This window comes from Schistocerca piceifrons, chromosome 8, assembly GCF_021461385.2.
Source record: "Schistocerca piceifrons isolate TAMUIC-IGC-003096 chromosome 8, iqSchPice1.1, whole genome shotgun sequence".
Taxonomy (NCBI): Eukaryota; Metazoa; Arthropoda; class Insecta; order Orthoptera; family Acrididae; genus Schistocerca; species Schistocerca piceifrons.
In genome coordinates, this window is record NC_060145.1 from 204815238 (window position 1) to 204841367 (window position 26130).

The 26130-nt window shown below is 42.0% G+C and overlaps 1 protein-coding gene across 1 annotated transcript in view; it reads left to right on the forward strand.

Moving 5' to 3' along the window:
* The first annotated feature begins 10695 nt into the window (after positions 1–10695).
* The window catches only part of LOC124712203 (odorant receptor Or2-like), a 50139-nt gene continuing 34704 nt past the window's right edge, over positions 10696–26130 (forward strand). Inside the window, exons 1-2 of the mRNA XM_047242499.1 lie at positions 10696–11480; positions 25343–25442. Coding sequence (XP_047098455.1) covers positions 10696–11480; positions 25343–25442 — 885 coding nt within the window. The remainder of the gene's footprint in view (positions 11481–25342; positions 25443–26130) is intronic.

Sequence of the window (26130 nt, forward strand, 5' to 3'; positions counted from 1 at the left end):
AATTGAGTTCTGCAGTAAATTTCAGCAAGTAATAGCGAATATGCTGTTCGAGAACCACAATAGGAAGAGGTATACTTGGAAAACACCAAGTGGTACTGGCAGATTTCAGTTGGATTACATCATGGTTAGACAGACATTCCGAAATCAGATACTGGATTGTAAGGTGTACCCAGGAACAGATATAGACTCAGATCACAAATATTGTAGTAATGAAGAATAGGCTGAAGTTTAAGAGATTATTCAGGAAGGATCATTACGCAAAGAAGTGGGATACAGACGAGATACGCCTAAGTTCTCTAAGGCTATAGACACAGCAATAAAGAATAGCTCAGTAGGCAGTACAGTTGGAAAAGGTCAATCACAGAAGCTGGAAAGAAAAATATAAATGCAAAGAAGGTAACTGCAAGGAAACCATGGGTAACAGAGGAAATACTTCAGTTGATCGATGAAAGAAGGAAGTATAAAAACGGTCAGGGAAATTCAGGCATGCAGATACACAAGTCGTTGACAAATGAAATAAATAGGAAGTGCAGGGAACCTAACATGCAATTGCTGTAGGAAAAATTTGAAGAAATCAGAAAAGAAAGACAGACTTACCATTTAAGAAAGTCAAACCAACATTCGTTGAAATTAAAAGGAAGTGTTGTAACATTAACAGTGGAACAGGAGTCAGAATTTAAGAGAACTTTGGAGGACTTAATATCAAAAAAGGCATAAGGGATAGGTAATATTCAATCAGAATTTCTAAAATCATTGGGGGAAGTGGCAATAAAAAGACTATTCAAGATGGTGTGTAGAATGTATGTGTCTGACGACATACCATCTGAGTTTCGGGAAAATATCATCCACACAATTCCGAAGACTGCAAGGCTGAGAAGTGCGAGAATTATCACACAGTTAGCTTACCAGCTTATATATCCAAGATACTGACAAGAATATTATACAGAAGAATGGAAATCAAAATTGAGGATGTTTTATACGACGATCAGTTTGGCTTAGGAAAGATAACGGCACCAGAAAGACAATTCTCACGTTGCGGTTGATAACGGAGGCAAGACTAGAGAAAAATCAACACACGCTCATAGGATTTGTCGACCTGGAAAAAGTGTTTGATAATGTAAAATGGTGCAATATGTTCGAAATTCTGAGAAAAATAGGAGCCTAGAAACTAATGCACCGCATTTTTTCTCAACCGAAAACAATGCTACGAATTCGAAACGTTACGTACGTATTATTTGAAGTCTACTGAGTGAGCACGCCGATTTTCCGTCACTTCCGACAGATAGTGTAGCTGCAAGACAGTGTCAAAATGGCGTCTGTAGGTGACGTAGTTACAAGCGACGTGTGTGTGTGAAATCTTATGAGACTTAACTGCTAACGTCAAGAGTCCCTAAGCTTACACACTACTTAACCTAAATTATCCTAAGGACAAACACAAACACTCATGCCCGAGGGAGGACTCGAACCTCCGCCGGGATCCGGCGCACAGTCCATGACTGCAGCGCCCTGAGACCGCTCGGCTACAAGCGTCGTGCCGTCACTGAATTTCTCACTGCAGATAAAGGAAGAGTTAGGAATATTCACAAACGTTTGTACAAAGTGTAAGGAGCATCTGATGTCCACAGAAGTACAGTTAGTCGCTGGTCACGCAGCGTGAGGTCATCAGAAGGCGGTTCGGCGGAGCTCCACGGTTTGCAGCAGTCAGAGAAACCATCCACGGCTGTCGGACCTGACACACCTCTCCTAACTCTCTCCGAGTTCCCCTTGTTTGGGCTATTAAAGGAAGACATTTTCAGGAAGATGAGGAGGTGATTCACACAGTAAAGCACTGGTTCCGCCACCAGAACAAGGGTTGGTACCGACAGAGCACACGCTCCCTTGTTTCACGTTGGACAAAGGCCATAGAATGGGATGGAGATTACGTGGAAAAATAGTGCGTGTAGATGAAACATCATTCCTTCATGTGTGCAATTATCAATCTGTTCAATAAAGAATTGTTGAAGAAGAAAATGCGGCGCTGGGCAACCATCGTAGGAGTAAGCTATATAGGGAGATGTGGGTAGTATACAATATGTTCAAGAGCCAAGAGACAAAAATACGAGTCGACGACCAAGAAGAAGTGCTCGGATTAAGAAGGGTATAAGACAGGGATGTAGTCTCTCACCCCTACTGTTCAATCTGTACATCGAAGAAGCAGTGATAGAAATAAAAGAAAGATACAGGAGTGGGATTAAAATTCAAGGTGAAAGGATATTAATGGTACGATTCGCTGATGACATTGGTCTCCTGAGCGAAAGTGAAGGAGAATTACATGATCTGCTGAATGGAATGAACTGTCTGATGAATGCAGAATATGGATTGAGACCAAATCGAAGAATGACGAAGGTAATGAGATGTATCAGAAATGAGAACAGCGAGGAACTTAAGATCAGGTTTGATGGTCACGAAGTAGATGAAGTTGAGGAATTCTGCTACCTAGGCAGCAGAATGACGGAAGGAGCAAAGACGACATCAAAAGCAGACTAGCAGTGTCAGAAAGGGCATTCCTGGCCAAGAAAATCCTACTAGTATCAAACATAAACCTTAATTTGAGAAAGAAATTCCTGAGAGTGTATGTTTGGAGCACAGCATGTGAGGTAGTGATACAAGGACTATGGGAAATCGGAACAGAAGAGAATCGGAGCATTTGAGATGTGGTGCTACAGACAAATTTTGGAAGTTAGGAAGACTGATATGGTAAGGAATGAAGAGTTTCTGCGCAGAATCGGAGAGGAAAAGAACATGTGGAAAACACTGACAAAGGGAAGGGACATCTGTTAAGACATCAGGGAATGACTTCCATGCAAGTGTTACTCTGGATGAACAGGTTGCCACAAGAGAGGAATTCATGATGAGCCACATCAAAGCAGCCAGAAGACTGACGACTCAATTGAAAAACCAAGCATCTGTCCAGAACACTAACGTTTTGCAAAATGGTTCTTCATATGGATATTAGGGATTGTGTCTGCACTGGGTGTTTTTGTTAAGTTTCTTGAGCTAGCCATGACCTCGCTGGCGAACGTGAGACGTGTGTGTGTTCTGTCGTCGGCAGCGACAATTCTGGCTCCGAGTTCAATTGTGGTAACTTCATACTCCCGCTGACCGACGTTCAGTGGTTCTTGTAAGAGCGTCATCTGCAAATCAAAAGGTGCCGCATATGTCTCAGCCTTTGCCTATGATTGGTTTGATGCCGGCCGTAACGAGTTCCTCTCCTGTGCCAACCTCTTTAGTTCAGTGTAAAATTTGTAACCTAGGTGCCTAACTATTTGTTGAATATATTCCCGTCTCTGTCTTCCTCTACAGTTTTTATCCACTACAGCTCCCTCTAGTAGCAAGGAAATCATTCCCTGATGTCTTGATGGATGACCTATCATCCAATCCCCTCTACATGTCAGTGTTTTCCACCATTCCATTCCTCTCCGATTCTGAGCAGAACCTCCTCATTCCGTAACTTATTAATCTACCTAATTTTCAACATTCGCCTGTAGCATCACATCGCAATTGCTTCGACTCTTCTGTTCCGGTTTTTCCACAGTCCATTTTTCACTCCCATCCATGTTTCACTCCCATACAATGCTGTGCTCCAAACGTACATTCTCAGAAATTTTATCTTCAAACTGAGGCCTATGTTTGATACCACTAGACGTCTCTTGCACACGATTGCCCTTTTTGCCAGTGATAGTCTGCTTTGGACGTCCTCCTTGCTCTAACCGTCACGGGTTATTTTGTTGCCCAGTTACCAGTATTCCTTGACTTTATCTACTTTGTGACCATCATTCATGGTGTTAAGTTTCTCGCTTTCTCATTTCGCTAGTTCTCATTACCTTCGTCTTTCTTCGATTTACTCTCTATCCATACTCTTTAGTCATTAAACTGTTCGTTTCATTCAGGAGATGCTGTAATTCTTCTTCACTCTGACTCAGAATAGTTATGTCATTTGTGAATCGTATTACTGATATCCTTTCACCCCGAATTTTAATTGCACTCCTGAACCTTTCTTTTATTTCCGTCATTGCTTATTCGATGCATAGATTGAACAATAAGAGCGAAAGACTGCATCACTGTCTTGCACCCTTTCTAAACCGAGCACTTCGTTCTTGATCTCCCCCTCTTATTATTCCCTCCCTCTTGGTTCTAGTACATGTTGTATATTACCGGTTTCTCCCTAGAGCTGGCCCCTATTTTTCTCAGAATTTATAAAATCTTGTACAATTTTGCACTGTCGAACGCTTTTTTCAGGTCGACAAATCCTGTGAATGTGACTTGATTTTTCTTTAATCTTCCTGCCATTACCTACCGCAATGTTAGAATTGCTTCTCTAGAGCATTTACCTTTTCTATAACCAAACTGATAGTCGTCTAACATATCCTCAATTTCTTTTTCATTCTTCTGCATATTATTCCAATCAGTTCAAGTGGTTCAAATGGCTCTGAGCACTATGGGACTTAACATCTGTGGTCATCAGTCCCCTAGAGCTTAGAACTACTTAAACCTAACTAACCTAAGGACATCACACACATCCATGCCCGAGGCAGGATTCGAACCTGAGACCGTAGTAGTCGCGCGGTTCCGGACTGAGCGCCTAGAACCGCTAGACCACCGCGATCGGCTCCAATCAGTGATTTGGATGCAAGAGGTATTAAGCTGATTGTGCGATAATTGTTGCACATGTGACCTCTTGCAGACTTCGAAATTTTGTCGATAATATTTTCCCCAAAGTCAGAAGGTATGTCGCCAGACTCAGACAGTCTACTCAACAACCTGAATAGTCGTCTTGTTGCCGTTTCCCCCAATGGCTTTACACATTCTCATGGTATGTTATTTATCCAGTATGCATTATTTGCTGTTGTGTTTTCCAAAGCTATCTTAAATAATGATTCTAATACTGGAACCAAATCTCCTCTGAATCGACTCTTGTTTCTTCTATCACATCAGGCAAATCTTCCCCTATAGAGGCCCTCAATGTACCCTTTTTTCCTATGCTATCCTCTGCATTTAATAGTGGATTTCCGTTGCGCTCTTAACGTTACCAACCTTGTTTTCAATTTCACCGAAGGTTGTTTTTACTTTCCTATATGCTGAGTCAGTCCTTCAAGCAATCATTTCTTTTTCCGATTCCTTCCCATTATTCATGCAGTCATTTCCTCTTAGCTTCCCTGCACTTCCTGTTTATTTCAGTCCATACCGACTTGTATTTTTGTTGTATTCCCGAATTTTCCCTGAACATTACTGCTTCCTTCTTTCATCGATAAACTGAAGCATTTCTTCTACTATCCATGGTCGCAGTTACCTTCTTTGTACCCATGTTTTTCTTTCCAGCTTCTGTGATTGCCCTTTTAGAGATGTCCATACCTCTTCAACTGTACTGCCTACTGACCTATTCCTTATTACTGAATCTATAGCCTTAGAGAACTTCAAGGGTATCTAGCTTTCCTCATTCCTTAGTACTTCCGTATCACACTTCTTTGCATACTGATTCTTCGTGACGAACCTCTTAATCTTCAGCCACTCTTCATCACTAGTACATAGTAATCTGAGTCTATATCTGCTCTTGGGTACGCCTTACAATCCAGTATATGATTTCGGAATCTCTGTCTGACAATGATGTAGTCTAACTGAAATCTTCCCGTACCACTGGCCTTTCCCAAGTATACCTTCCCCTCTTGTGGTTCTTGACAGAGTATTCGCTATTACTGGCTGAAAGTTATTACAGAATTCAATTAGTCTTTCTCTTCTCCTTCCTCGTCCCAAGCGCATATTCTGTTGTAACCTTTTCTTCTACTCCTTCCCCAGCAACTGCATTCCAGTTCCCCATGACTAATAGATTTTCATCTCCCTTTACGTACTGTACTACCCTTTCCGTTTCCGCATATACTTTCTCTATCTACTCATCTTCACGTTTCAAATGGCTCTGAGCACTATGGGACTTAACATCTATGGTCATCAGTCCCCTAGAACTTAGAACTACTGAAACCTAACTAACCTAAGGACAGCACACAACATCCAGCCATCACGAGGCAGAGAAAATCCCTGACCCCGCCGGGAATCGAACCCGGGAATCCGAGCGTGGGAAGCGAGAACGCTACCGCACGACCACGAGATGCGGGCGTCTTCACGTTTCGACGTCGGCATGTATACCTGAACTATCGTTGTCGATGTTGGTTTGCAGTCGATTCTGATAAAAACAGCCCTATCACTGAACTGTTTAGAGTAACATACTCTCTGTCATGCCTTCCTATTCATAACGCATTCTACTCCCGTTATAACATTTTCTGCTGTTGTTGATATTACCTATACTCATCTGACCACAAATCCTCGTCTTCTTTCCATTTCATCTCACTGACCCCTACAGATCTAGACTGAGCCTTTGCAGTCCCCTTTTCAGATTTTGTAGCTCTCCTACCACGTTCAAGTTTCTGACATTCCACGCCCCGACCCGTGGAACGTTATCCTTTCTTTGGTTATTCTGTCTTTTTCTCACGATCACCTCCCCATTGGCAGTCCCTTCCTGGAGATCCGAATGGGGGACTATTCCGGAATCTTTTGCCATTAGGGAGATCGTCATGAAACTTTGTCAATTACAGACCACATGTTCTGTGGATACACGTTATGTGTCTTCAGTGCCGTGGTTTCCATTGCCTTCTGCATCCTCATGTCGTTGATCATTGCTGATTCTTCCGCCTTTAAGGGCAGTATCCCCAAGGACAAGAGAGTGACCTAAACCTCTATCCGCTCTTCTTCCTTCTTTGACATGGTCTTTCACAGAATGAGGGTAACTTCTTATGTTGATTATTATTCAAAATTTAAGCAGTGGTGGGTTTCGAACCCGGGACCGAGGAAGTTCTATTAGTAATAAAAGACGCTACTTTTAGCCACAGGAGGAAACTCCAACAGCGCTTAGTATAAAAGCGGACATTGTAAGTAAACCGTTCAAATGTAAGGCACTGAGCACTACGCGACTCAACTTCTGAGGTCATCAGTCGCCTAGAACTTAGAACTAATTAAACCTAAGTATCCTAAGGACCTCACACACATCCATGCCCGAGGCAGGATTCGAACCTGTGACCATAGCGGTCGCTCGGTTCCAGACTGTAGCGCCTAGAACCGCACGGCCACGCCGGCCGGCTCAAATGTAAGGACTTGACGGTAGCAAAGAGGGGCAATCGTATTAGGCCATGCCCATGGCCATATTGTATGTGTTCCTCACCGGAGTTTTCAGCCAGTCTACACACTGTTGTGTAACACGCATTGCCACGAAACACGACATCAGAATTTTGGTCGGATGAAGATGCTGAATGAGAGGGACCGGAGACTCGTTTCGTGGCTTGTGAATCAAAATCGCTTCCAAATCCTACAGTAATCGTTGCAGGTGGTAAATCAAGATCCATCCCCACTTTTCAGCGATACAGTACTGCGAAAGGAATTGCATGAAATGAACACCTGCAGTAGGTCACCTCACCAGAGGCCATTGCTCAAAGGGGCACATAAAGACGACGACAAAAACAAAGTTCATCAGGCTGTGGCTGGTTTTATGAACACTTCCCCATCCTATTATATATCGATTGGCCTGCAAAACTACTTGACTTGAAGCCCATAGAGAAATGTGTGGGACAATCTGGAACAGCAGGTAAAACACTGACATTAGCACGCCCGCAATTTGGTGGCACTGGGCGATGAAATCTTCAGAAAGTGACGTAACCTGGATGCGACGCACCAGCAGAACTTGTGCTGGGAGGTGAGACTGATGATGCCATTAGATTTCAGTCGTGTTCGTGCCGACGCAATCTCTTGCATAACAGTGTGACCATTTGCTTCTCAGACTTCTAAAGTGCGCTGCAAACGAAGGCTACGTTAAACCACTGTGGGTGCAGAGACTTTCATTAGTCAAAAGGAAAATTTTAAACATGACCAAATTTGTCTCTGTTTTGCATCCAACAGTATTTTACTTTCGTTATAAAATTTAAAGTCTGCAGTAAAGACGAATGTGTTAATGGAATTTCTTCTGTTCCTCCCATATGCAGTAACGATTCTAGTTCCTGAAATAGACAAATAGTCAAAGAATTTCGTTTGAAGCTTTTATAAATGATAAAAGTTCTGCTGAAGAGACAATGATCAGTAATTATTTCTTCTCGAGGAGGCTTCATGATCATGTAGAAAAATTTGAAAACTAAATTTTCCGCCTTTGGTTGTCTCCATTATTTCACTCAGACTGCAATATCGAGCATATGGCAATTTTAGAGTGTAGGTCTCCAGACCAAAAAATTTAAAAATATTTCCGCGTATATAAACATTTCCCACCGTAGTTACACACAGTTCAAGTAGAGAAATTCAATAAAATTTCCTTATTCTCACACAACGTTGTCCCACTTTCTACACTTTGTTTATTTTTGTTAACAGTCGGACAGGGGTAGCAATTTAGTGTAGTCTCAGATTGATAAATTTTATTAATTTTATTCAAATCAGTTCTCAGATGTTACATTTTACTCCTTGTGAGGTGACATCTGTATACGGTTGAGAGTAGGGGTGTAGCAATCAGAAGCTAGTTTTCAGTTTTTGTTCTTGTGAGGTGTAAGTTATTATTGCTGAACTGAAATTCATTTCACGGTGTGTGTACCTAAAGTGAGTGATTATTACGAAGAACTGAAAAAAATAAGATTCCGTTTTTCCTATATAATCTTCTCTTCACTGTGTGAAATACCTGGACTTAATAATCGTTGTTGGTAAGACTCAGTCACGTATGATACATAAAACCGAAAAAATGGTCGAAGTTAAGCAATCTGCCACCAACCGACAGCATATTCCGACATTTATTGCACATTGGTTACACAACGGATTTTTTATGCCCGGGCCGGCTGGAGTGGCCGAGCGGTTCTAGGCGCTACAGTCTGGACCCGCGTGACCGCTACGATCGCAGGTTCGAATCCTGCCTCGGGCATAGATATGTGTGATGTTCTTAGGTTGGTTAGGCTTAAGTAGTTCTAAGTTCTAGGGGACTGATGACCTCAAAAGTTAAGCCCCATAGTGATCAGAGCAATTTGAACCATTTTTTTATGTCCGCGCGGCAATAAAAAAATATTTGCACAAACACTTTCGAGACTTAACGTGCAATGTCGCGCAGTGTGCAGCTGTGCAGTAATTTATATCAAAATACCAACTAACAGTGATAGCATGGACAGGCGTACCGCTGAAAACATTCATATCGTAATAGCAGATGCAAGACCTTCAAATATTAAGCCTATAACTCTGCTTCCGCCGTTTTTCAACAGATAGCAGTAGCGCCAAGTGGTGGTGCAGGTCGTAGGTCGTCTCATACAATATGCTTAGGAATTTGTAAACATAACGCCACCAAAATATTAGTCGATTTTTTTGATTGCATCATAAAGTTACTCTCTATTGAATATATCAACTTACGAGTCCAATTCTCGTCATTTGCGGGAAGTTTTAATTTTCGGCTTCAGCATGAGGAAATCTGTGGCTGAGGCTCATAAAACGCTAGGAAAGAACTATGGTGAACCACCTATTAGCGAAAGAAGGGACAGAGAATGGTTTCAACGCTTCAAGAACGGTGATTCTGACATCGAACAGCAGCGTGGTGATGAAAGAGAGCTATGGTGAAGCACCTATTAGTGAAATAAGGGACAGAGAATGGTTTCAACGCTTCAAGAACGGTGATTTTGAGCGATATGCATCAAAAGGTGACTTTGCAGCTTGACAGTGCTTGCCCGTGTCACAAAACCGATCAAAACATATTAGGAAACTATGAACTTGGAAACGTTGAAATGGAAAGTCCTACTCCTCCCCCCCCCCCCCCCAACCAAATTCTTCAGGTATTGCTCCCTATGACTATTGACTTTTTCATCAATGACACACGGCCCGGTTGACCAGCACTTCGAGTCATATGAATAGGATCGATTCGCGGATCTCCTCAAAAGACTCCCAGTTACTCCACCACGGGGTTCGTCTGTTGCCCGAAAGATGGAAGACAGTAGTGGCCAGTGGGGGCCAATACTTTGAATCGTGAAATTTTTCGCAGCCTCGAACTTCATGAAAAAAGAGAGGAGCAAATTTTTAGACGTAATGCTGCTGTGTGTGTTTTATTATTACATTTTCTTTATGTACTGGAGACATACATCTAATTCATTAGGTTATATCTCGCAGAAAAAAAATAGGTGGAAGTAAGTGTAAGTAACCGAAAAAGGAAGATGCGTTTTCAAATGCGTCGATTTATCGTTTTATAAATGAAACAAATGATGCTGAGAAGCTCCCATTACTTATTTCCACTTTCGTGCTACGTTTGTTTATGTTATGCAACTCAGGAGAGGGTAAAAATGGAGTAAAATAAATAAGTCAGGTACAGAATGCCCCCGTCCTGCTGGATAATTTAAATATCATATCTAATTCTGTAATTGTGCCACTCGCCGTCATATATATACTGGCCTGTTTCAAGTCGGCTGGAGTAGGAGAGGGAGTGATCTGAGTTTCCATTTGCGTTTCGTTCTCCACACTCCTCAGTTCTGTCGGTAAAGAGGCGGTTCGGTCAGTGCTCATTTAATCCAAGGCTGGCAACGAACGCAAACAAGTTGAAGACGCAGCAGTTGGGTGCTGTGCAGTAGATTCTTAAAAATCACTGCAATGCACAGTGGACGGCGAGTGGATATGGAGACGCCCTTCTCCTGGTCGTCCAGCGGACGATCGGTCCTCAAGCTCAACATACGTCACCTGTGGCTCTACGGAGTGTGGCCGTTGGGTAGTTTCCCCCTTTTCGAACTGTACGTCATCTTCGTTTTCGCTCTGGGCGTCTGGAACTTCGTGGAAGCTTCGGTGTCCGTCTCCTTCAGCTGGCGAGACCTAGAGGCCACAACGCTGGTGCTGACCAACACCTTCACCCTTTTCAGTGGCACCGTCAAACTGGCCTTTTTCACGAGAGACCGGCGGCTGTACAACTCGTTGGTCCGGCGCGTCGACTCGCTGATGTTGGTTCAAAGCGAGCCGTGCTCCAGAGATCCAGCGCTGGAGAAGATCGTCCAGAGGTCGCGTCGGCAAGCGTCCCGCCTCACACTGGGCATGCTGCTCTTCATGGCGTCGCAAGGCCTCATTTGGTTCCCGATGCCTCTCATTGCCCACCCAGGCGAGAGGCGCCTACCCTTCGCACAGCACCTGTGGGACAACAACACTGCCTTCTACAAGCTGTCGTACACTCTCCAGTGTGTGACAAGCCTGTGGATGGCCGAGGTCAGCTTCGGCTTGGATTGTCTGTTCGCATCGATCATGATACTGGTAGCCGCACAACTGGAGGTGCTCGCTCTGAGGATCACGAAGCTAAAGGCGGCCGACAGCGGTGCCGATGAAGTTTGCCGATCGCTGAGCACATTTTCTATTGCTCATGAGAAAATGTACAGCGATCTGTGCGTTTGTATCGAAAGCCATCAGCAAATCCTCAGGTATGTTGGATTCAACTGTTTTAACAAACAGTTTTGTCACTTTTAATGTTGTGTGATACGTAAGATTACGCATCAAAGAATCTGAAGTGTAAAACAGCCTGACAGAAGTCGAGACCCTTGGACTCAACATTGTGAACCACACTGCACCAATGTGGGAAAAATCATGTGGAGAAGCATCTTAAAACACACAGAAGATGCTGAAAGCAGTTTATCTCTAAAAATATGAAGAAATAGTTGGGTACATTTTGATTTTATGTTTCCTTTGACTCCCATTAGCCTTTCACTCCTTGTTTTTACTTATACTCGATATTCTGCTGATGAACGCATCACTGAGCGCTAAAAATTCCTAGAGTTCAGTGTCTTATTGAGCACTTTGATTTTTGTGTTTTCAAAGCAAGAACAATGAAGCTAATAAATCATGTTCAGTAACAACGAAACTTATGGAATATACAAAATATGTATCGGGTGCAGCTTTACAGAAACTCCGTTCTAAGTATCGCGTAAACATTCAATTAGTCTTCCTAGCTGAAGATTTTAGAAACTAACTATACAGCTGTATTTATTGCACAAGTCCCACAATGACTGTGCGGAAACAGAAGCATAGACCATAGCCTGTAACAAGGACATGATGAAGTTGCAGAGTAGGAAGTACTAATATTCATAAAAAAAAACTCCCGTGTCACGCAATGTTCTCAGTCGATAGTTCGTGTACCATAATGATTTATCCGTTCAGATAAGGGAATGAGCCAGAAGCGTAGAGGTTTAACATACTGGACTTGTATTTGTCATAAGTGTGGTTCAGATACCACACATTCCATCATTCCCCACATCAATTCTAGTAAATGAAGCAATGCTTCCTTCGATGTCAATAGCTTGTTCTTTCGTCATACTCACTGATTAACGGTGTCGCACGGTCTGTGGCAAACTCAACGTCTAACCATACTGCGAACTGTAACCTTTTCATTTTTAGCAAAATGACGTCTCTACAAACCCTTCCGCACTCCCATCTTGCTTGTAACATCAGTTCGTCAAGTAAATGAGGGGGAATGGCCTATAGTTTGACGTGAAGCGTCTTACACTAATTACAGGCCAACTTCCAGAGTTTCACATGCACAAATCACTGGTACAATTCAATGTCATAATAATGTGTCAACGAACAAATAAATATTCTAATCGTAAACTTCTGGAATAATAATTTGACAAGAAAATACTGCCATTTCACAGATTACGTAACAACTCACTACCTGAATTTGGCACCTTGTGATTAAGCTACAACTGAAGTGTAAGCAAGAGAGGCTATTAAAAAGATATCACCGATTCATAGATGTGACAAATAAGCATTTATTATAGAGTACTTTGGTGTGTTCAGTTACATCATATGTCCGTGTGTGTTTGTGTATATTGTGTGTTAAACTGGGGACCTAGAAACAATGGAGAGGCTTCGCCCCGCGGAAGCTCTCAGTGCTTCGCAACCCCACCACAACAGGCCACAACAATCCATCCACCCCACCACCGCCCCACACCGAACCTAGGGTTATTGCGCGGTTCGGCCCCCAGCAATGGACAGCCCCCCCCCCCCCCTCCCCCCCGGGAACGTCTCATACCAGACGAGTGTACCCCAGATGTGTACGTGGAGACATTGTTTGTGCAGCAATCGCCGACATAGTGTAACTGAGGCGGAATAAGGGGAACCAGCCTGCATTCGCCGAGGCAGATGGGAAGCAGCCTTAAAAACCATCCACAGGCTGGCCGGCGCACCGGACCTCGACACTAATCCGGCGGGCGGATTCGTGCCGGGACCGGCACCCCTTCCCGATAGGGAAGCCGGGTGGGCTTTTTCAGGGTGTAGATGGAGACATAAAGCAGAATTTTACGTTCCCATTCAACAGAAAGGTCCCAGATTAGTCTAGTGCGATAGTCTGTACGTAGTAACAAGGAGAGAAATATTTGTGTGTGTGTGTTTGTGTCAACAGTCTTACGACTGGTTCGATGCGGTCCGCCACGTAGTCTTCTCCTGTGCCAACAATCGTTTCATCTCAGAATAGCACTTGCAACCTACGTCCTGAGTTGTTTGCTGGATGTGTTCCAAACTCTATTCCCTCTACAACTTTTAGCCTCTACAGCTCCCTCTAGTACCATCTAAGTCATTCAGAGATGTCTTAACAGATGTCCTATCATCCTGTCCTTCTTGTAGTTTTTTCCATATATTCCTTTCTTCTCCGATTCTGCGCATAAGCTCCTCATTCCTTACCTTATCAGTCAACCTAATTTTCAACGATTACTGTAGCACCAAATCACAAATGCTTGGACTCTCTTCTGTACCAGTTTCCCCACAGTCCACGTTTCACTACCATACAACGTTGTGCTCAAAACGTACATTCTCAGATATTTCATCATCAAATAGAGGCCTATATTTGATGCCAGTAGACTTTTGTTGGCCTGGAATGGCCTTTTTGCCAGTGCTAGTTTAATTTTGTCGTGCTCTCTGCTCCGTCTGCCACTGATCATTTTACTGCCTAGGTAGCATCATTCCGTAACTTCATCTCCTTTGTGATCATGAATTCTGATCTCAAGTTTCTTTCTGTTCTCGTTTCTGCTACTTCTCATTACTTTCATCCTCCTTACATTTACTCTCAGTCCATATACTGAACACATTGGACTGATCTACCCAAGCACTTGCCCGCGAAAGGCAGTGGTCCCGATTTCGAGTCTCGGCCCGGCACAGTTTTAATCTGCCAGGAAGTTTCATATCAGCGCACATTCCGCTGCAGAGTGAAAATTTCAATCTGGAAACATCCCCTAGGGTGTGGCTAAGCCATGTCTCAGCAATATCCTTTCTTCCAGGAGTGCTAGTTCTGCAAGGTAGGCAGGAGACGTCCTGTGAAGTTTGGAAGGTAGGAGACGAGGTACTGGCGGAATTAAGGCTGTGAGGACGGGGCGTGAGTCTTGCTTGGGTAGCTCAGTTGGTAGATCACTTGCCCGCGAAAGGCAAAGGTCCCGAATTCGAGTCTCGGCCCAGCACATTGTTCACAGGAACTCACTCTCTGCCCCCATGTTCCAATTCATATTGAATGCAAATTGCGTTACACCATTTTCGGCTGATGTAAATGTTACCCTATATCCCTCTTAACAGAAATGTTTATCTTCTTTCCATTTTACTTCACTGACGCCCACTGTATCTAGATTGAGGCTTAGCATTTCCTTTCTCATATTTTCTAGCTTCCCTACTGTGTTCAAACTTTGGACACTTCACGCCCTAGCTGGTAGAACGTTATCCTTTCATTGGTTATTCAATGTTTTTCTCATGGTCCCGTCCCCCTTGGCAGTCCCATCCCAGAGATCCGAGTGGGGGACTATTCCGGATTCTTTTGCCAATGAAGAGATAATCATAATATTTTGTCAGTTACAGGCCACATGTCCAGTGAATACACGCCATGAGTCTTTAATGCGGGTTTCGATTTCCATCTACAGTCTCACGCAATTGATCACCACTGATTCTTCCGCCTGAAGGGGTAGTTTCCCACTCAAAGGGCAAGAGAATGCCTTGAAACTCTGTCCGTTTATCCAACCTCTTTGACTAGGCCGTTGGCAGAGCGAGGGTGCCATTGCCGATGAGTTTTATTCAAAATTTAAGAACTGGCAGCGTTCGAAACCAAGACGCAAGACGTTTTCATTCCTAATCTAAGACTCTACTCCTAGAGCACGTTTGTTGCCAGGAGAGTAATACACGATGAATAACCAGCAACCCAGCAGCCACAGAACCACCTTGTCCCGTCTGACTTCTACCGCCACACAGCAGCGCTGTCCAGTCGCTGCTAGAGTACCAGTTATCCTTCGTGTTTTACCGTTATTGTTAACACATATCGACAAAACAGATATTGCAAGAGACTAATTTGGGACCGTTTTATCTAATAGACATTCACAATTTCGCTTTAACCCTTTCGGTCATGATTTTTTTTTCCTAAAAACAAAATCATGGCTTTCCTATCCAGTTCTTCGAATTAAATTATGATTTTTCAGATGTATAAAATATTCCGACATGCCCCCCAAGGGGGATACAATGCGTCCCCAAATGAGAACATTGTGTTCAACTGGGTGCAGTACAAGTCGAAAGGTCAAAGTATTTTGTTTGATTTTATTTCACCAACATACATAAAGTACACAAAGCTTACTTAATAATTATATGGTTTTGCACTTGTGGAGAATCATAACCAAAGAAACTTTTTTACTATAAAGACGTAAGTGAATGTTACGTTTTACATGATATAATTCGGTTTTGCCTTTGCAACCCGGTTTCTTGCACCTGTCAAATGATTTTTTGCCATTGACCACTGGTAGATGCCCAACTTGTCCAAACTAACCAGTTTCTGGACGAACTTACACACTGACTCGTTTTGAAGTACTTAGACTCTCATTAGTGGGACACCTCCTTTTCCTGGCATCTGGCTTATCTATTTTCGTCAATACTTTGGCTACACTTACCCTAAAGTGAAACAAATCAAGGGTCTTATTTTTAGGAGCAACTAATACTGATGCGTTTTTCTTGTACTCATGCATTTACACATGAAGTATCAATTGCATAAGCAAACATGCGCTCGCTCTCAGGTTGCAAAACCAGCTATGAACCGTCTAAAACGTTGTTCATTTTCAAAAGTAGCTAACTGCATGTTGTCTTCGTGTGCAATGCCTGCTAACTGCCCAATAAGCGTGGCTGTCACCGTGCCATATCCGGATGCAAAGCACGTGAACAGACATCAGACTTCCCAATCCGTACATTCAAAGCTACCTTTCAGTCTGTTAAGATTAGAATGGATATTTTCCTTACGTAGGCAGGGCATTCTCGTTTGGATGCGACGAGTTTTTCGTGATTACCTCAATGTTGCTTATCGTGCAGTTAGCGGGCTTTCCGTCTAGGCTACTCAGCTTCCAATATACCGTACGATAGAAAACGTCTAACGTCTCCTCCATCATTGTCTTCTTGTTCAAAATTATCGCCAGAATCATCGGATAGATTGTCAATTTCAGAGGAATTAAGGAGCTCTGTAACATGTTCTGTAAGTAGCCTTCGTCTATCTTGGACATGGGGCATTGTGAAGTCACAGTAAGACATCGAAATAATGGCCTGAATTTCTATGCTATTATAACCTTTCAATCACAATGCCCTCATTTGGGGATATGTATAAAGTTATAAATATGACACCTTTCGTTCTGAAAGACACCTTTGGTTCTGAGAACTATGGGACTTAACATCTGAGGTCATCAGTCCCCTAGACTTAGAACTACTTAAACCTAACTAACCTAAGGACTTCACACACGCCATGCCCGAGGCAGGATTCAACCTGCGACCGTAGTGGTCACGCGGTTCCAAACTGAACCGCCTAGAACCGCTCGGCCACACCGGCCGGCTAAAAGACACCTTTACTTTTCACCTTCAAGAATGCATCTTTCTACGCAAAAGTATACTTTTTTTTTTACCTGCACTCAGAAGATATTAACCCGCTGATTGGAGGTACAAAGATTACTGGGAAGCGACCATGTGAGTGTACACCTTAAATTTTAGTTTTTTGGTACCACAGATTGACAGGAGATGTCGACACTGCTCTCAAATTAACTCTCTGATTGTGACCGTATGAGGACAACAATTACAAATGGTAAAATGTAACGAATTTTAATATACTGAGTATTTATTTAGTATGTCCTTATACGACGACGCCATGACGGAAAGGGTTAAAAATCGTTTGTTTGTAGAAGTAACAAATCGACGCTTTCTATCTGAGCTTGACAGCACTATAAGGTATGATGGGCAGTATGTCTTTGGGCTGATACCTGGTGCTCATTGCAAAAGCGGAAGTGAAAATATCTTCCAAAACATCAGGGAAAAAGCGCCTGCCGACCCGTAGGAGGCACATCTATGTATGTATCGTAACACGTGTTGCACAGCCAACAGGAGACACACTTACTTTTTCTACACCACAAGCATTTGATCGCTGTTTGGAGCAATAATATCCCTACAGGTTAAAGCTCTTTGCAATTTACTCAGACAAGTCTCTAGAGGTATCTATACACATATATAAATTGTTGCGGTGCTGTGTGTGTGTTTTGACTAATTTCAGGAACTACTGTAGGAATTTTGATATTATTTTCACAAATAGATATAATGATTTACGAGGAAGATTTGTGTACCCTGTTGTCTCTCTTTCGTTTTGAGTCTTCTGATTGGTTTGATGCAGTGCGCCACAAATTTCTCTTCTGCGTCAACCTCTTCAGCTCAGAGCGGTACTTGAAACATATGTCCTCAAATATTTGTTACTAGCTTAATGCCCGCTACTTAACTCAGGTATGCGTAGCAATTACATCAAAAATTGTTTTACTACCATATATTAAGCTTACCGAAAAATTAATTTATTAATGAACCGTTTCCTTTTCAACACAGTTTTGACTGTTAAATACCTTTCTTCGACTTAATTCACAAATTTCAACATCTTCTAAACATTTCACCTTAATTAAGGCTTCTACAGCACGGTATTTTCCGAACGTACTTCTCAACAAAATGCGATTCTGGTAACTGAAGTCCAAGGTTTATAGCTTTTGCATTCTTTTGGTGACATATCCACAGAAACTGTTATCCCATAATACACGTTTATCTATTTCTGACAGAGAAGTGAATACCAATGTTCTTGGCTTTTGTTTTATATAATATCAAGAAACATTTTCTTAAAAAACGTTTACTCCTTTTTCATCCTTTGGGAGTTGAATTCCCAAAAACAGTGAAACGCGTATCTTTTTAAATTTCTACCAGAGTTGCCAAATGCAAAATAATAGTCATACGCTTTGCTTTCAAAAGTCTGTCATAATTCACAAAACATTTCTTCCCAGGTTTCACTTCCTCAGGCAGTTGAATTTCCAAAAGCACTGAAATACATTTTTTTTTTATTTCTAACAGGGAAGTCAAAAACCCAATTTTCGTAGATGTAACTTTAAAAATGCTTCTTTAATAATGACTTATTTTCAAAAAATCTTTCACTCACTATTTTACCGCCTTAGTGGGGAAAAATGCTGGAAAAAGTATTTTTTTATTAATGAACGAGTAACCAAATTTAAAATTTTGTAGTCCTAGCTGCAAAATTGTCTCAGTAACGCCATATTTCCGAAAATACTTTCATCATCCCCTTAACAGTAGAATTTCGAACAATCCCTTCCTATAAGATGCGGACATTTTAAAATCTACACTTTCTCAGAATTTCAAGTTTCTACCCCTAGCAGTTTCGTCTGGGCAGTGGTGAGTCGCTGAACCAATCTGTCCCTATTTCACCCTCTTGGGAACTGTGTTTCCGAAAACAGTGAACCATGTATTTTTTCATTTCTAACCAATAAGCCAAATATCAGTTTTCAAAGATTTAACTTTAAAAGTGCGCTCATAATGAAATATTTTCATAAAACATTTCACCCCCTATTATTCCCCTTTAGGTGTTGAATTCCGAAAGCCAGTGAAATGCGTACTTTCTTATTTTCTAATAGAGGAGCGAGGTCCAAATTTATAAAATTTCGCCTCATAATGCTTGCATAACAAAATAATTCCATGAAAACATTCATTCCCTTTTTCACCCACACTTGAGTTGAATTTCCGAAGTCAGCGAAACGTATGTTTTTCGTGGAGGTATTGTCCATCTATTTAAGTACTTTTTATTTCTAACCTAGAAGCCAAATTCAAATTTTAATACATCTAGCTTTAAAAATGCTTTCATAATGAAATATTTTCATTAAACATTTCATCCCTTTGGGGTTGAATTTCCAAAACCACTGAAATACGTTTTTTTCTTTTTTTTGTTTCTAACTGAGAAGCCAAATAGCAATTTTCATGGATGTAACTTTAAAAATGCTTTAGTGGTTCCTTAATAATGATTTATTTCAAAAAAATTCAGCCACTATTTTACCCGATAAGGGGTTAAAATTCGAAAAATGCTGAAACATTTTTTTATTTGTGACCGAGAAACCAAAAACCACTTTTCGTAGATCCAGCTTCAAAATCGTTCTAATAGTGACATATTTGAAGAAAACATTTCATCCCTTATTTTATCCACTTAGGGCTGTAATTTAAAAAAAAAATCCCTTCTTAAACGACGACTACAGTGTAACATCACCCTCCGCAGATTTCGGGTTCCTATTCCTGTTGGTTCGGCGACATTGCATTTTGTATACAGAGATAAGTATCTCAATCTCTGTCTCCCTCTACAGTTATTAGTACTGTTGAAATAATTCCTGGGTGTCTTAAATCTTATAGCATATCCATTAATCCTATCCCTTCTTCTTATCTGTGTTTTCCATATGTCCCTTTCTTCAGCGATTCTGCGGAGAACCTCGTCATTCCTTACCATATTAGTGAATCTAATGTTCAACATTCTGACCATGATTTATTACTGTGCAATGCTGTGCTCAAACTGAACATTCTGGGAAATTTCTCCTTGAAATTAAGGTTTGAAACTAGTAGACTTTTCTTCGCCGGTGAAGCCCATTTTATAGGAGCTAGCCTGCTTATTATGTCCTCCCTACTTCGTTCATCACGGATTATTTTACATTCCTAGGTAGTAGAATTCCTTAACTTCATCTGCTTCGTAATCAGCAGGTTTAATGGTAAGTTTCTCGTTATTCTCTTTTCTGTTGCTCTTCGCTACTTTGGTGCTCTTCGGTTTACTCTGTATCCATATTGTGTAGTCATAAGACTGTTCATTCCATTCATCGCCGTTCTTCGGATTGCTCACAACCCATATTCTATCGCCATTAAACTGCTAATTTTATACAACAGACTCTATAATTCTGCTTCACTTTTCCTGAGATAGCCATTTCATTACCAAATTTTAGCCGGCCAGAGTGGCCGTGCGGTTCTAGGCGCTACAGTCTGGAGCCGAGCGACCGCTACGGTCGCAGGTTCGAATCCTGCCTCGAGCATGGATGTGTGCGATGTCCTTAGGATAGTTAGGTTTAATTAGTTCTAAGTTCTAGGCGACTGATGACCTCAGAAGCTAAGTAACATAGTGCTCAGAGCCATTTGAATCATTTGAACCAAATTTTATCATTGATATACTGTCACCCTGAATTCTAGTCGCACACTTGAACCACTCATTTAATCACGCCACTGGTTCTTCGACGTATAGATTGAATAGCAAGAGCGAAAGACTCCTCCATTGCCTTACGTCCTGTTTAATCCAAGCACTTAGTTCTTGTTCTTCCTATCTTATTTTTCCCTCTTGGTTTTTATACATGCCTTTCAAATGGTGGAAAGAAGCGTGGAAACACAGAAGCACAAAACGTAATCATGCCTACCACGGTGTAGAAAAACCGTTGGCTCTGAAAACAGCTTACAGACCGAAAGGATAGATACAGTCCGATAATTTTTTCCTATTTTTTCAAGTGATCTTATGCCATTCTCCCTCCCTGAAAATGTTCAGTTAACGCTGATGGAGCTGGATATATCACGCATTCTTCTCTCCAAAAGTAGACAACAAAGGCTAAATTATATTGAGATCTAGTGCTGTTTTGGCCAAGGGAGATGCCATAGTTCATCCTCGTGCTCACTCGAGCGGTCTGGACGATGCGAGCTGTGTCAATAGGTGCCCTATCGCTTGGAACATAACACCACCGTTCCAGAACGAACACTGATTGTTTCGTGGGATGGAACTATCAGTCCAAATGGTCGCATACTCCTTCGTAACAACACAACGTTGCATGGAAACCATAGGACACATGGAATACCATGATATGGCTGCCAAAATCATCACCGAATTCCAGCCATATTTCACGTCTCGTACGAAGTTGGAAACAGTGTGAAACAATACTCCAAATGACTTTTTTCTATTACTCCGTAGTCCTGCTTTTATAGCTTCAGCAGTTCTGCGGTGACTTTTGCAGCTGTCATCGACCAATTATAGCCTTAATCCTCTTCAATGACCGTCTGTTACGACCTCTCAACACAGAATTTTATCCGCGTTGTGACTTAGCGGATGATTATTTCCCGCGTTCGTTGCATGCGGTATAAATCTTCTGTACAATAGCTCTTGAAACACCAACCACTTCGGCCACATTTGTTACGGATGTGCCCACCATAGGACCACCAACAATTTTCCTACGTTCCAATTCACTGTGCTCAGACATAATGCACCCAAAACTACACACATCACTGTCCTGGCCACGACTGTCACTTGCAACGCATTGTGAACATTGCACAGGTTCCATTCGTGCTCAAATACAGCAGCGCTACCTGCAGGCAGTGAATGCTACCACGTGTTTAATAACTGATTTCTGTTTAACTAAATTACCATTTCCTTTCAGTTTTACTGACTGGACACAATGAAATACTGTGGTTGTATTAGCTCAAGTTATTAAAAGGCTTCAGGAAAGTACTGTCTGCGAAATTGCTTCCGACATTTCTGAGTCGGACCGAAGTTGTTCGTTAGATAAGGTGCTAATGTAAGTTAACTTGGAACTTGCACTTCCATTCCACGAGAGTAATACAATAAGAAAAAAATGTTTTGATCTGTGGAGCCGCGTATTTATACCTCCCCCTTCCCTTCACGCTACCACAAACCCCCATCCCACCACAGTCGTTGTGAAATACACTTTCCCACTCCATGGCTCCAGTATGACACTAACAGCGAGCACAGACGGTCGTTCATTGTTTACTTGTGCGATTTTAAAACAAGTGAAAAAACTGATCCCCGAAAATGTGATGATCGTAGCGTAATAGGGTTTCTGAATGCAAAAAAGTCTTTCCTATCGAAATTTACAAACAGATAACCGTTTGTGGAAACGTATTGAATGAGGCTTGAACTCGAAGATGGTTCAACTCACTTACTGGCGGAAGAACGAATTTTTATCATTAACAACTATTAGGGCAATCTTTAGTTGCGACTGAAGAACTGAAATCAAGGAATGAGGAAAAAATTCAACAAGACAGACTTTCCCTTTTCACGGATTGAGTTTGTTCTTGCCTGAAATTTCAAGAGCAGTTCTTTAAGAAAATGTTAGTGGTGACTTCAGGAACAAAAAATACGTACCATGTGAGTTCCTCGACGTGTACCATGCGGATGTACCGAGAAAACACAAAAAATCAGAGCTGCACTGACTTTTCTCACTCGGTACGACAAGGATGGCGAAGAGTTTTTGAGCCACATTGTTAATCGTACTTCGCATTTAAGTCCAGAACGAAAGCGCTAGTCAATGCACTAGCATCATTTACAACCTCCAACGAAGATATACAAGCAAAATAAATTTGAGCACCTGAAGAGGTTACGGTCGAAGTGTCTTGGGATCGAAATGACGTACTATTCACCGTCTTTGTGCTCACAGGAGTGACCATAAATGCACCGGCGCACGGCCCGCTCTCACAAGGGAACCTCCCCATCGCACCCCCCTCAAATTTAGTTATAAGTTGGTACAGTGGATAGGCCTTGAAAAACTGAACACAGATCAATCGAGAAAACAGGAAGAAGTTGTGTGGAACTATGAAAAAGTAAGCAAAATATACAAACAGAGTAGTCTGCGCGCAACATAGGCAACATCAAGGATAATACGAGTTTAGGAGCATCGTGGTCCCTTGGTTGGCGTGAGCAGCTGTGGAACGAGGGGTCCTTGGTTCAAGACTTCCCTCGAGTGAAAAGCTTAATTTTTTATTTTCAGTTTATGTGACAGATTCTTATGTTTTCATCACTTTTTTGGGAGTGATTATGACATCCACAAGAAAACCTAAATCTTTTTACCCATTCGCCAAGTGTACTAGTTAGGTGGGTCGATAACATATTCCCGTCATGTGACGCACATGCCGTCACCAGTGTCGTATAGAATATCTCAGACGTGTTTTCCTGTGGAGGAATCGGTTGACCTATGACCTTGCGATCAAATGTTTTCGGTTCCCATTGGAGAGCCACGTCCTTTCGTCTACTAATCGCAGGGTTTTGCGGTGCGGTCGCAAAACACAGACACTAAACTTATTACAGTGAACAGAGACGTCAATGAACGAACGGACAGATCATAACCTTGCGAAAATAACGAAAGTAAAATTTTCACACCAGGGAAGACTTGAACCAAGGACCTCTCATGCAGCAGCAGCTTACGCTAACCACAGGACCACGGCGCTCCTGGGCTCACATCATCCATGATGTTGCCTATATTGCACATAAACTACTCTGTTTGTTTATTTTGCTTATTTTTCATAGCTCCACACAACTTCTTCCTGTTTTCTCGATTGATCTGTGTTCAGTTTTTCAAGGCCTATCCACTGTGCCAACTTATAATTAAATCTCAGGGGGGTGCGATGAGGAGGTTCCCTTGTCAGAAGAACCTTCGCCGACTACGCCGCACCGCTCAATCCAAGCAGCGAATATTGTACAGGGGTGTTGTGCTTTGTTAGATAACACTCGTCCACATTCTGCTGCGCTGATGAGGTATTTGTTCCAGTTGATTATAGAAAAAGAGAGAACGTAATTTAAATTTTTCCTTAAAATCAGCTGCTCAGCTAAGTAGTTCGGATGTTAAATCATCACCGTGTAACACACCAAAGAACCAAATGATACCGCTGTTACTTTAGTAGTGCCCCAAAGCACCGATAGATGTCATTGTTATTGTTTTTTAACTCAGTGACGGATGTACTTTCGGAAATTTTCATCAGTGACGTATGTTTACAAATACAAGCTAACAGCGAAAAAAATGGCTCTGAGCACTATGGGACTTAACTTCTGAGGTCATCAGTCCCCTAGAACTTAGAACTACTTAAACCTAACTAACCTAAGGACATCACACACACCCATGCCCGAGGCAGGATTCGAATCTGCGACCGTTTCGGTTGCGTGGTTCCAGACTGTAGCGCCTAGAACCGTTCGGCCACACCGGCCGGCTAGCTAACAGAGAATTCACTTGGCTAACATATAACGAATTACTGATTCAGTGTTCTGCATTAAAAACGTACGGCACTGCTTTGCATCTTTGGATCGGTTTTATTTATATTCTTTGCTAGGAAAAACGAATTTATTGAATTTTCTTTGTGATTGGGTGCCTACTCATTACATTGATTTTTGTTTTGTTTGCAAATAAAGTTCCTAGAAAACTGTATTGTCTTTCTGAACACACCAGAAATGCTAAAAGACTGATGACTTTTCAATATCAAGAATCGAATAAAAATCGTGAGGCAAGACTTGCTACAGCTCAAGTACATCAAGTTTTAACACGCTCTTTTCTGCACCCATGGAGCCTCAAGGTTATTTCTCTCCAAGGTAACATCATAGAAGCGAAAGTTATGAAGTGGTACAGGCGAGCGAGCTTTTATACCAGGATTCCCACTTATTCCTGACATTCTACCATTTCCCTTTAAACATCTGTAATTCCCGGAGAGCTTATGTCGTACCATCACCATAAATAAAGCAGAAGGCCAGACGCGGTGTTTTGTGAACGCGTACCTTAGTGGTAGACGCTTTTGGTACAGCTAACTCAACGTGCCTCTCTGCCATGTTAGTGAAGCAAACAAGCTCTTCGTTCATGAGCCCAATCATAATGCTTCAGACGTTGTATACAAGGTAACTTTATAAGTCAAAATTAAATTCCACAGGTATGAAATCACGGGCACTGCTATGAGTAACTACCCAAGCAATGCCACGTTTCTCAGCTAGTCTTAAATAAAATATCTGGAGAAACAAAAGTTGTACACTTTTAGAAGGACTGTGTTGGAACATTTGAGACAACTTTTTAAACGAATTGACAATTTCGTTTAGATAAGAGGTTTTCCAGTCTAGAAGTTAATTTTGTTTTCGTATAAAGAGCGATGTCAAATAAATATGACAAACTTGCCAGTCACTGAATTCCTTCTCGTATTACAGGTTCGTGAGGCACCTAAACGACACCATGAGCCCAATAGCAATGACGCAGTTTGTCTTCAGTGTCCTCGTCGCATGTGTGGCGCTATTCCAAGCGACATACGTAAGGCCTTTCATTAACATTATACATATTTATAGCAACACTCATAAGCAACTCACATAGATGTAATTAGTAGACAGGAGCGCCCCCGTTTTCCCCGATGACGGCTGCGGCGCGTCGTGCAACGTGTTCCATGGTTCACCGTAAGCGCTGGGAAGTCACCTGATGCTCGAGCGCCTAACCACTGCCCACAACCGACGTAGGTAGGCCGGAGCTGGGTCCAGAATGCACACATCTCGCTTAATGGAGTCCCGGAGGTGCATTGAGCAACAGACCTGCAGGGTCAACCAAGCACTGACAGTGTGAGACCTGAGTTACTTGTGACGTAAACAATGTTCAAATAATTCCACGGGAAAGCTGCCAAGTGACGTCGTCGACAATCGCACACCTGCCAAGTTGTCCCTTCAAAATGACAAGGTGTGTTTCTGTTGAAACATCTACGGTTGTTGACTACGACGCCTGACAACATTCCCGCAAGTTACTTGAACAATTTCTTTGACATATACTCTCTTAGTATAATTTGAACAAGTACATGGAGCTTTTCTCTAAACTATCGCGGTAAGATTCCAGAAAGATGTTCGCATATTTATATGCCGGCACGGTAGCTCAGCGTGTTCGGTCAGATTGGCCTCTGTAAAAAAAAAAAAAAAAAAAAAAAAAAAAAAAAAAAAAAAAAAAAAAAAAATGGGTG